This window comes from Scyliorhinus torazame, chromosome 10 (genome assembly GCF_047496885.1).
Source record: "Scyliorhinus torazame isolate Kashiwa2021f chromosome 10, sScyTor2.1, whole genome shotgun sequence".
NCBI lineage: Eukaryota > Metazoa > Chordata > Chondrichthyes > Carcharhiniformes > Scyliorhinidae > Scyliorhinus > Scyliorhinus torazame.
The window spans coordinates 242,145,125-242,158,095 of record NC_092716.1 but is presented as its reverse complement, the minus strand read 5'-3'; the positions used below and the strand labels follow the sequence as shown (position 1 = coordinate 242,158,095).

At 43.7% G+C, this 12,971-nt stretch overlaps 1 protein-coding gene across 3 annotated transcripts in view; it reads right to left on the bottom strand.

Annotated features, from left to right (window-relative positions):
* ttc17 (tetratricopeptide repeat domain 17) overlaps positions 1–12,971 on the bottom strand; it is a 147,724-nt gene that overhangs the window by 18,610 nt on the left and 116,143 nt on the right. For all 3 annotated transcript variants that reach the window (XM_072466614.1, XM_072466615.1, XM_072466616.1), the window contains 3 exons: positions 7,541–7,809; positions 5,861–6,038; positions 3,745–3,865 (listed from right to left, as the gene is read on the bottom strand). In XM_072466614.1, the coding sequence (XP_072322715.1) occupies positions 3,745–3,865; positions 5,861–6,038; positions 7,541–7,809 (568 nt within the window). The remainder of the gene's footprint in view (positions 1–3,744; positions 3,866–5,860; positions 6,039–7,540; positions 7,810–12,971) is intronic.

Genomic DNA, 12,971 nt, shown 5'->3' with positions numbered 1-12,971 from the left:
TGCTGACCCTTGGGGAGCTCATCTGCGTACCTAAAAACGGCCATACATAAACTCTGTTTTCTACCTATCCTTATTCAATTTTGTATCCTTGTTCTGCCTTTTTTATCCCATGGGCTTCAATTCCGCTGACAAGCCTAATATGTGGTATTTGAACATACACCCTTTGAAAGTTAATATACGTAACAACTGCACTGTCCCTATCCATTTTGCTGTCACCTCATTTTTTAAAAAGCCTCAATTTAAACACAATTTTCCAATTTTCTGTTGTTTTGGTGATTAACTTACAGTTATGGGGCTGGATTCTCCCAAGATGAGACTATGTCCCCACGGTGCGTAAAAACGCTGGCGTTTCACTCCGGAGTTTCCTCAAACAAAGGTAAGCTAATTCACTCACTTTCAGGGGGCTAGCAGGGACCCAGAGTGATTCACGCAGTTTTAGCTGCGGATGCGGGTTCCCGCAGGTTCCGAGTCCGTGCATGCACACGGCGGCGGCCTCCAGCAGCCACGTCGAGCGCCATGGCGGACTTGGACCGTGGAGGTAGCTGGAAAATGTAGGCACGCCCAATCGGCTGCACGCCCGAAGGTCCGACTAGCCCGATCTGTCCCCCGGCCGCCCATGAGGCCCCCCACTCTGGTGCCCGATCCCCCCGCCGTCCACGAGGGCGGCCGCGGACCGAGTCCGTAGCTGCCACACGGGGCTCCGGAATGACGATAGGTGGTGAGAACTCGGCCGGCCAGGAGCAGAGAATCACTGGGCAGGCCTCTGTCAATGGGCCCCCAGCCACACGGAGTACTCTGTGATCACGCCGATTCTCGGGTCCCGGAGAATCGCCGGACCGCCGCTGGGCTCAATTTCGGCATGAAAGTTGATTCTCCGTCCCCGCGCCAGACGCGATTTTGGCGCGGAACTGCGGAGAATCCAGCCCAAGGTCTTATGTTACTCATTCACTAACCGGTGAAAATAGTTTCCCCCAATTTAGCTCAATAAAACCTTCAGAATTCTGAACATTTCCTTCAGATTTCTTAACCTCCTCTGCTCTGAGAAAAAAGTCTTTGTACATCTGAATCTCATTCTACTCTTATCCCAGGTGTTTAGTTCAATCTCTTGTGTATCCTCTCTGGGACCCTAACATCCTTCCTGAAGTAGCTTGCTTAAAATGGGACAAACTATTCGAACTGTGACCTAACCAATAAGAGGGAAACCAATATACAGTCTGTGCATTTCAGCTGACATTTCAGCACTTTCAATGTAAAAGTTGTTCAGTTGTGGAATGTGCTAGTGTGCTGTGCCATAGATTTACATAGGGTTGGGGAGAGGAGGAGGAAATTGAGGAGAAATCTTTCCATTCAGAGTGGTGGAGGTTTAGAACTCTTGGTTATTCACATCTAATTTTGTAACCTTCAGAGCTACAGACTAAAGCTGGAGAACAGGGTTAGGCTGGATGGATAGTCTTTTTTCTTCTGGCACAGGCACGATGGCTGAATGGCCTCCTTCTGTGCTGCACGTTTTCCATGGTTCCACAATTTCAATGGCTGATTTTGAATACTTGGGTTTCCCTGGAGAGATGGCAAGTTGCTGATAAACCAGTTACATTGTCAAGCGAAGTATCACCAAAAGCTTTTGTGTGCTGCAGATGGGGGTGTGAAGGAAGAGTGTAAGGAAGAGACTTGGCTTGAGTTCTTTGAGCTTACACTTCAGCTCTCTTTTGGCACTGGCCACAGAGCACACAATGGCATGCCCTCTCAGGCAAAATCAGGCAGAAAATGAGGAAAGCGGAATAACTTCATTTGAAGTGAAAGAAAATGACTCAATGGAAAAACACTGACAGTATAAGACAACGAATGAGATGCACAACTTTCTATATTACACCATTCCATTTTAGAAGATGGTAGGGCCAGCACAGAAAAGTACCGAGAGGTGACAATACAAATGTCACTGCAAAAATCTCTTATAAGCAGAAAGAAGCTAGCAGTAAACAAAATAAAATGTTCCCAAATGTAAATAAAATTATTAGTATCTGAATGACAAAGTGGGTTAAACAAATTGCATATGTGGGACCTGGGCCTTCAATGTCTTTACCCCCCAAAATAAGTTCAATTAATTTTTCCTATGAGGAAAAAAAGTTTATTATTTTGGGTGCTTGTTAATTAAATCTGAATGATCTAATACAGATTCATTGCTTTATACAGTAACTGTGTGTCTCAAAACAAAATGGGGTTAAAAATGAGAATGACAATCTGGCAACTGTACAGACAAATATTCTCCTTAACATGTTATGCTCACACATATATAGTCATATAGGTTCAACATTTTATGAATTCCACGAGTGTTCTTTCTACTACTTCATCAAAGCGTTTTGGGAACTAGATAATGTTACAGTTTAAACATTTTAATCTTGAACAGAAATTAATAGCATCTGAAGTTCTATCCTTAAGATTATACATATTTCTAAATTTATCATCAATTTTAAACTCTCCTTTGAAGATGAAATTTGTCATCATGTTCAATTAAACTCAAGTCTTTTTTGAAGCATACATCTCAGGCAGAAGCATATTTGTAATCTGGGTAGGCTGTACACAAATTGATGAATTGAAAAAATTGCATAATGAGGTAGTTTACGCACATTCAACATTAAAGTGAATTATTTTATTTCAGCAGGTATACAGTCATCCACTTTAACTTAGTAAAATTCCAATGCAGAAAGCCAAAACTGCATGAGGAGGTATCACCTGGTTATGAGGGTTTGTGAATGCAATTTACAAACTCATACTGCCCCACAAAAAGTTGCATAAACTTTCACACCAATGTGGCATGTCTAAGACTTACCTTAGATATTGGCATATGTTGACCTATGAAACCTCAAATAAATCCCACAAAACAGCGGCTGCCTTACATGTGGAGTAAATAGGTGACCTGGAGTGGGTGTGGGTGGTCGCCGTCCTTGTCGTTTGCCACACAGGGCCTATGTGTGGGCGTGTCTTAACTCTCATTCACCTTCGCAGCACAGCCCGCTTTGCCTGCTTGATCCCTTGCACCCAGTTACAAGGTACCGTTAAGTAAAAGACCCATTTGTGGGCTGCAAACTTGAGTTTGACTGCTAATACCAGTATAGCATGTCATGTGAAAAGGGTGGTCAATTTATAGGCCGAGTAGAAGCAAAAACATGATTTTTGAGGCTGAAAAAAGGGGTTGTTTTATATGCCAGATTGGTTTATAGAGAATTATGACAGGAGGGGAGGCCATTTGGCCAATCGTCTCTCTGAATGAGCAATTCACTAGTGCCAGGGCCCCCCACAACCCTGCATATTCTTCCTTTTCAAATAATGCAATTCCCTCTTGAATGCCTTGATTGAACAACTTCCACTATATTCTCAGGCAGCGCATTTCAGATCTTAACCACTCGCTGCGTGAAAAGGATTCTCATGTCTCCATTGATTCTTTGCCAGTCACCTTAAATATTTCCACTCTTGTTCTCGATCCTTCCACCAGTGAGAACAGTTTCCCCCCTATCTACCCTGTCCAGATCCCTCTTGATTTTGAACATACCTATCAGATCGCTTCTCAACCTTTTTTGCTGCAAGGAAAACTGTCCCAACTTCGCCAATCTATTCATGTAACTGAAGTTCCTCATGCCTGGAACTATTCTTGTGAATATGTCACAATCCACAGTATTCAAGGGCACATAATGCAATGTTATAGCTCTGGATTAACTGGGTTTGGGGAAAGAAAGGAATACGGCTTACTCTATATTTTTGGCAGAAACTGCTAGCCATGTGCTTGCAACAGTTGTAAGCTCCACTCTTCGGATTTTCAGACATTCATCGGGGCTAGGCCATCCAAGACTGATATAATCTCTCTTCTTTCCTAAAGGATACAGAAATATTATGTCAACTAAAACACAAGATGGAGGTCTTGCAAATGTTCTGGCTCTGTGCAACGTACCATTCTTAAATGTTAAGGTTTTAGCATATACTTGCAACTAGGACCGATTTAAATCAAAACCTTTGGGTGCTTCAGACTCTTTCATCAGAGTAAAGGTTAGAAGGATTAAAACCACAACTTTAAACTCTGACCACTCCCCATACACTAGATCCCCCCCTCAACTACCCCTCAACTCTTCTCCCCACTCCTTGGCTGCGCTATCCTTCCCACCCCCCTGACTACCCTCAATATCACACTGAACTCCCCCGGCAGTGATTGCCATTCTACGGAATTTCTGGACCCATTAATCTTTTTACCACTTTTATACCAGTCTGCGTTGCATGGAAAATGGGCACACACTATTGTGGTGGTGTGGAGGAAAATTGAGTGGAATCTTTTTATTATACAGTCTATTCTATCTTGGCAAATATAAGAAATTAGTTAATTACCAAACAAGCTGCTTTTGATTATTAGACTCTTATTTAGATTTTGCTGTTCATCGAGCCACCAACATAACTTTCATACAAGAGTAAACTTTACTGCTTTTGGCATCAGTTTATTGGAAAAATCTTACTAATCTAGGATCAGAGAGCATATCTCAGAGTAAGGCAGATCTCCGAGATAGACAGATTTTTAATCAGTAAGGGAATTGAGGGTTATGGGGGTAAGGCGGGAAAGCAGAGTTGAGGATTATTTCAGATCATCCACGGTCTCATTAAATGGTGGAGGAGAGTCGATGGGCCGAATGGCCTACCTTCTGCTCCTACATCTTATGGTCGTATTTTCTAATAAACAAGAGATAGGACTATACAACGTTACTACCTTCCAAATGATCTGTTTCCTACAATGGGACGGAGATTCAGCAGTTCTTCATTGAGCTGCTAGATGGAGCACTCTGCAATAGTATCGTGTTTCATCTCAAAGCTGAACTGGGATCTAAGACCCTCTCACAACTAAAGTGCCACTGGCACAGACTTGTAAGTAATTTTGTAAAGAAGCAGCCCCCAAATTATGGGCTGGCAAAAGCATTGAAGTTTACACTAAAAGCAATGCTGATTCTATTATTTTCGCTAATTCTGTAAAACGAGGACTTACTAATAAAAATTAGGCGAGTGAAACCAGTCACATGTTCCCAACAACCTGCACAGCAACAGCAGTACGGGTTTCGGTGAGCTGTGACCACGGAATTTAGCAGATCATAGAATCCCTACAGTGCAAAAGGGAGGACATTCGGATTATCAAATCTGCACCAACCCCCTGAAAGAGCACCTTACCTAGGCCCACTCCCTTGTAAGCCTGTAACCCCACCTAACCTTTGAGCATTAAAGGAACTTTTACCATGGCCAATCCATTTAACCTGCACATCTTTGGACTGTGGGAGGAAAACAGAGCACTGGAACATTCAATTCAATCGCACTTATGAAACTTTCATGTATAAAGTTTCATAAGTGCGACTGAATTGAATGTTCATCACAAAAAATAAGTTGGCTTTAAAATTATGCTGTGGCATTATACTAATCTTATCATTTATGAGATGAGGAGAAATTCTTTCACTCAGAAGTTGTGAATTTTTGGTATTCTCTCACCCAGAGGGATATGGATGGTGCTTTGTTGAATACATTTAAGGCCAGGATAGACAGATCTTTGGTCACTCAGGAAATCAAGGGATATAGGGAAGAGGGAATTGAAGCACAGGATCATCATGATCGTACTGACTGGCGGGGGCAGGTTTGACAGACCACATGGTCTACTCCTGCTCCTTATGTTTACACGATCCGACAGTCATGGACCACTATTTTACTCTGCAGAAGAATTGTCAAATATCCATTCTGGTTACACCCATGTGAATAACAGACTTATCCAAAGGGGAAAAAAGACTGATGCATGCACGAAACAAACTGGTGACCAATTCCAGACCTACATTTTGTGATCATTTACCTTGTGGTCCTGGAGAGGGTATTTTTGGCCCAGTTATTTCAAACACTGATCGATAATGATCATCATCTTCCTCATTTACTAGATAATTTTCACTCTTCTCATCATTTCGACTATCATAGTCCTGGTTCTCAGCATTGTCTGTTTTTGTCTTCTTAATGCGTTTAACTTGAACAGTGATCTTTTCCAAAAAAATGAAGAGTTGGAAGGTTTACAAACATAAATAACAAGCATATTTTATCTAAATTCTTTAGTAGCAAAATCAGTTTTTGTCAGAGTTAACAGTATCTTGCAAATGGCTGCATTTTCCATCCACAAATGTTACTTGTGAAAGCTGTAACATTCTTATACCCCAATCGTCTTGCAATAAAGGCCTTCAATGCCATTTTCCTACATCCCGAGAGGATTTGTTTGTGCACAACTTATTGCAATTAATTTATATTAGAAATTGGGGCCTGTCAGTGGCTCTGCGACTGTATCCAGTGGAATGTTCTAGGCTTGATTCTCCACCACTGCGCTGAGTTGCTTGATTTCATCAGTGTGGCAAGACGTCTGTGTCCTAATCTGGGAAATGATTTGGGGAGGGATGAAAAACTAGTTACTGTAAAAATCTTGTCCTAGCTTAACTCAACACTAATGTTTCAAGTTCAGTCAGTCATCACCAAAGTTTGACAGAGTAATCAGCTGGTTTTGAACAAACGTGGGCAGCAGGATTTATTCACTTGTACATGTGACAGTTGGCTGCTTCCAAATGTGACTGACAGTTCTTCAAGTTCAGGAATTCTTGGTAATTTTTTCAGGAATAGTTAAAACGCTGTAGCTGTACAGATCTGAGGGTCTATTCGAAATTTCCAAAAGACATCATTCATTTCTGCTGCGTTCAGAAGTACAAGAAATTATTCATTTATATGTAATGTGGGAAAAAGCATAGTGTCCAAATGGAGAGAGAGATTGCAGAGGTCTGATATGCAGAGGGGTCTGGATGTCCTAGCACACCAATCACGGAAGGCTGGTCCGCAGGTGCAACAAGTAATTAGGAAAGCTAATACAATGTGATCATTTATTGCGAGGGGAATTGAACAGAACAGTAGGGGAATTATGCTTCAGTTATCACGGTAGCACAAGTGGATAGCACTGTGGCTTCACAGCACCAGGGTCCCAGGTTTGATTCCCCGCTGGGTCACTGTTTGTGCGGAGTCTGCACCTTGTCCCCGCATTTGCGTGGGTTTCCTCCGGGTGCTCCGGTTTCCTCCCACAGTCCAAAGACGTGGAGATTAGGTGGATTAGCCATGCTAAATTGCCCTTAATGACCAAAAGGATTAGGAGGGGTTATTGGGTTACGGGGATAGGGTGGAAGTGAGGGCTTAATGTGGGTCGGTGCAGACTTGATGGGCCGAATGGCCTCCTTCTGCACTGTATGTTCTATGTATTATGTTCTATGTTCTTATGCAAGATATTGGTGAGACCACATTACGGTTACTGTTTGGATTCCGGACAGAGTTCAGAACTCCTGCAAATGTTAGTGACCAATGGACTGTATACATATATAAATATACATTGATAATCGAAGTATTAGCCTACATAATCAACAGACCTTCTTCATCTGTCCTGCTAAACACAATAACTGTAGTAACAGCATTACGGCATAAAGAAAATTCTCTTCATTATTGGCCTAATACTTACCCATTCAGCATCATCGTCATCAGCATCCTCGCAATCTCCAAAACAGGATCCAGGTACTCCATCCTGGCCACCTTTCTTCAAAACCCTAATACCCTGCAGATCCACTCGATGCCCTTTCACCTCAAATGCGCCTTCAAATGCTCCCAGGAGGTCTTTTTCTGAGGGCCAAGCATTCTCAAAAACCTCTGCTGTGGCTGGATTTTCATCAGGCTCCAAATTTTGGGTAATTTCCCTTTCATTGCTGCTGTTGCTTTCTGCCACAATTACAGCTGGAAACAAACAGTGAAACATAGATTAATAGTAGAAAAGAAGCGCAAAAAGGACAGCTAATGGTTGCTTCAGGATGCAAAAAGAGCAACCGCATACCTTGAAGAACTCATGAACTACATGATCTTGCATTGCCGCCTGGAACCAAGACAACAGAACAGAGGTAGGTTCTTTACCCAGAGAGTAGTGGGGGCATGGAATGCACTGCCTGTGGAAGTAGTTGAGTCGGAAACATTAGGGACCTTCAAGCAGCTATTGGATAGGTACATGGATTACGGTAAAATGATATAGTGTAGATTTATTTGTTCTTAAGGGCAGCACGGTAGCATTGTGGATAGCACAATTGCTTCGCAGCTCCAGGGTCCCGGGTTCGATTCCGGCTTAGGTCGCTGTCTGTGCGGAGTCTGCACATCCTCCTCGTGTGTGCGTGTGTTTCCTCCGGGTGCTCCAGTTTCCTCCCACAGTCCAAAGATGTGCAGGTTAGGTGGATTGGCCATGATCAATTGCCCTTAGTGTCCAAAATTGCCCTTAGTGTTGGGTGGAGGAGTTGACTTTGGGTAGGGTGCTCTTTCCAAGAGCCGATGCAGACTCAATGGGCTGAATGGCCTCCTTCTGCACTGTAAATTCTATGATAATCTATGATTAATCTAGGACAAAGGTTCGGCACAACATCGTGGGCCGAAGGGCCTGTTCTGTGCTGTATTTTTCTATGTTCTATATTTACTATTGTATTGTCGATACTGAGTTAACTTACACCGTGGACTAGATATCAGAGCGTTAGCTATTGCGTTCTGGTATATCCATGAAAATTTGTTCTTGCTTTGTCTGGTCACAGATGGATTCCCATAGTATTCCCATAGTATTGGCTATCCACACGTGCACAGCTTTGATTTGCACGAGCTGTGATATTGTTGCAGGAGACCAGCTGCGCTTAATTTCAAATGGTTGCCCTGTTATGTAGACGATTTCCACAGCCTATTTTACTGATACGTTCATTTGTATTAGAGGTGCGTTCTTCAATTGGGCAGGAAAGCAACCATTGCAACTTTCAGCTGTGGGACAGGCAGGAGATTTTATGCTATTGTTTCCTCAAGCTCATCAGAAATTTTCTAAGCTGGGCGACTTCCCGGTGACGTCATGTAAGAGCAAGACGGACACTTGCGGTGGCGGCCATGAGCTGAGCGGTCGCAAGAAAGGTAGCTCTCACTCAGAAACCTCCGATTAGACCCTGCTGACCCGTCAAACGGGCAGCAAAAGTACCAATACGTTTTCCCCGACATAATCCCCAACTACCATTCAACTGACCGAGTTGCCGATGAGTCAGCAGCCAAGCTGCAAGGCTAGCAAAAGGAAAATCCCGACCCCAGAACAGGAGGGGACCCCACGTGGCAATCTAGAACGGAGCAGGAGGGACCCAACAGGATCGTCGAGAGAAGTTGATGGAGTTCATCTCTGCTGAGCTACTTAAACATAGAGAAGTGGTCAAAGAGGACCTCATGTCGGCAATAAAGTCGGCTATAGAGACTGCACTGGCCCCCATAAAGGAAGCAATGGACAGAGCAGAGCGGAGACTGGGAGCCCAAGAAGCAGGACAGAGCAGAGCGGAGACTGGTGCGGGATCTGGAGAAGGCAACTCCTGACCAGGACGAGCGGATTGACTCGCTCGAAGCCGAGGTGGCTAGGTTGAGGTCGAGCCAGAAGGCACGAAAGGGGAAGGTGGACGACCAAGAAAACAGGTCCCGCCGGCAGAACCTGCGGGTCATTGGAAGATGCTTGGGAAACTGGTCGAGGAGGAGGGTTTCAACAAGAGGGCGGGCGGGGGGGGGGGGAACACACTTATCAAGCATGTTTCGACACAAGGGCGAGGGAGGTGGCCATAATGTTCAACAAAAGAGTAGCATTTACAACGTTGAACACAGTGACTGAACCAGCGGGACGATACGTAATGGTTTAGGAACTCTGGAAGGGGCCCTGGTGGTACTTGTGAATATATACAGCCCAACTGTGATGGCGCCGAGTTCGTTAAATAAATTATGGCAGAAATCCCTGACTTTGACTCCTACCAACTCAGCATTGGGTGGGGGTGGGTTCAGCCCTAGAATAGGAGCAAATTCAGGAATCGTATCAATAGGTATCTGCTGTCTCAGGCTACAAAGGGGCTGCTCTGACTATATCTTTACCATGTTGGTTACTACAATGCAGATGGACCACTTTTCTTGTTTTTTTTGTATTTTGTTTCAATACAAATATAAATTTCAATCATATTTCGGGTATGTATAGTAAAATGGTGTAATTTATATGTAACTGCTGTTATGATGGACACTGCCGTGTAATTGAATTTTTTGTTTATTAGATTTGCCTGTCATAAACGAAAAGCTTGAATGAAAACATTTTTGTAAAAAAATGCAAGAGCAAGACGCATGAAAGGTGGCTCCCGGCAGGGTCTTTGGGTTTGATCACTTCAACCTGTTTTTTCAGGAGTTTTGGGGTCCAAACCCAGTTAGTTGATCTGGTGGATTTTTGCCCGACAAGAGGCATGTCGTAAACGTTGATGAAGAAGCCCAATGGAAAGAAAGCTCAGGAGGGTAGCCTGTCGAAGGAACTTGGGGGGAAAATGGCTGCCTCGCCCATTACATTAGACATGGAATGGATTTTAACCTGGTGTTGTAAAACTTCTTACTCTTAGATATAGAGCCTGTGGTGATGGCGCAGGGGATGAAAAAATTCGGCAAACAGATGGACAAGCAGTTCGAGCGGAAGGCAAGGAGATAAAGGAATCATTTAAGGCCACTGTTGAGGAGGCTTTGGGTCCGATTTGTGAACAGCTTGTAAAGACCTCGAATGTGGTGAAAGCGCAAGGTGAGACGTTGAGGGGGTATGGTGGGGGCCTTGTCGAAGCATGAGTACTGAGTTGCCTCGCTGGGAATGGAGTTGCTGCTCATGGCGGAGAGCAACAAAGGTTAAAAATGGAAAATCTTGAGAACAGGTCGAGGAGGTTGAACTTCAGGTTAATGGGGCTGCCAGAGGGAGTGGAGGACTCAAAGCTGACTGAGGATTTTCGGAGATGTTTTCTCGGTTGGTGGGAGGTGCTCTCCCTCCCGGAGTTGGATAGAACCCATTGGGCACTCTGGCAGAGGTCAATGCCAAATGAGCCACAGCGAGCGGTGATTTTCCCCTTTCACAGCTGCCAAAGGAAGGCGGGGGTCTTGAAGTAGGTGAAAACAGTCCAAAATATTGACTGGGATCGGCACACAGTGCAGATGTATCAGGACATTGGACTGAGCTGGCGAAGAAACAAGCGGCCTTCAACAAGGCAAAGACAGTGTGTTATAGCAAGGGTGTGCAATTTGGGGTGGTGTACGCGGCACAACTGTGGGTTACAATGGACTGGAAAGATTATTTCTTCGACACATTGGAGCTGGCGGAGGACTTCATCAGAGAGAAGAGTGTGGGACCGGTCTGAGGAGGGCGGAGAGAGCGGGAGAGGGAGAGAGAGATGGTAACGTTTATGAAAGTAGTTTATGACTCAGTGGTTGGCACTGCTGCCTACGGCGCGGAGGACCCGGGTTCGAATCCCGGCTCTGGGTCAATGTCCGTGTGGAGTTTGCACATTCTCTCTGTGTCTGCGTGGGTTTCACCCCAATGACCCAAAGATGTGCGGGGTAGGTGGATTGGCCACACTAAATTGCCCCTTAATTGAAAAAAATAATTGGGTACTCTAAATTTTAGAGAAAAAAAAAATGATTCACAACAAAGATATATCCCAGTGTGGAAGGAGGATCACATGGTTAACCAAAGAAATTAAGGATAGTGTCAAAGTGAAAGAAAAAACATACAATGTGGCAAAAATTAGTGGGAAGGCAAAGGATTGGGAAAGCTTTAAAAGCCAACAAAAGATGACCAAAAAAATTAGGGAGAAGATAAACGATGGGTGTAAACAGGCAAGTAATATAAAAATGGCCAGTTAGAGCTTCTTTATATACAAAGGAAGAGAGGGACCAAAGTGAAAGTAGGACTCTTAAGAGAATGAGAGTGGGGAAATAATAATGGGGAACCTGGAAATTGCAGAGGAGTTAAACAAATATTTGTGTCAGTCTTCAGGTGTAAGACAGGAACAGCATTCCAAAACTACTAAATAATCAGGGGGGAAAATATGAGGGAAATAAATAAATACAACAACTATCACTGGAGGAAAATACTGGGAAAACTAATGGTGCTAAAGGTTGATACATCCCTGGACCTTGAGGCTGCATCCTAGGATCTTAAAGGAAGTAGCTAGAGATAGTGGATGCACTGGAAGTAATCTTCCAAGAATCCTTAAATTCTGGAAAAGTCCCAGAGGATTGGAAAACTGCGAATGTGACACTCTCATTCAAAAAGACAAAACAAGTAACTACATACCAGTTACCTTAACATCTGTCACTGGGAAAATGTTAAGAGTCCATTATAAAGGGTGTACTAGCAAAGCATTTAGAAATACATAATATAATCAAGCAGAGTCAGCATGACTTCATAAAGGGGAAATCACACCTGACAAATGTATTTGAATTCTTTGAAGTGGTATTGAGCAGGATAGAGGAGAACCAGTCGATATAATAAACTTGGAAAGCATTCGATAAGGTACTGCACATAAGGTCACTTAGTAAGATAAGAATATATGGTGTTTGGGGGGGGGGGGGGGGGTAGTATATTAGCATGGATAGAGGATTGGCTAACTGCTGTATGAGAGAGAGTTGGGACAAGTGGAGTGCCACAGGAATCAGTCCTGGGATCACAATTATTTACAAAAAATATTAATGACTTGGATGAGGGAAGTGAAAGCACTATCGCCAAGTTTACAGATGACACAAAAATAGGTGGAAAGGCAAGTGGTGAAGATGACACAAAGAGTCCACGCAGGGATATAGGCAGGCTAAGTGAGTGGGCTAAAACTTGGCAGATGGAATATAATGCAGGAAAATGGGGTCGCCCATTTAAGGCTGGGATGAGGAGGAATTCCTCCTCTGAGGGTAGTGAATCTGTGGAAATGTTTACTGCAGAGAGCTGGGTCTGTTCATGGCTGAGATAGACAGATGTTTAATCATTAAGGATTATGAGGATAGGGTGGGAAAGTGGAGTTGGGAATTGAGGGATCAGATCAATCATGATCTCATTGAATGGCACA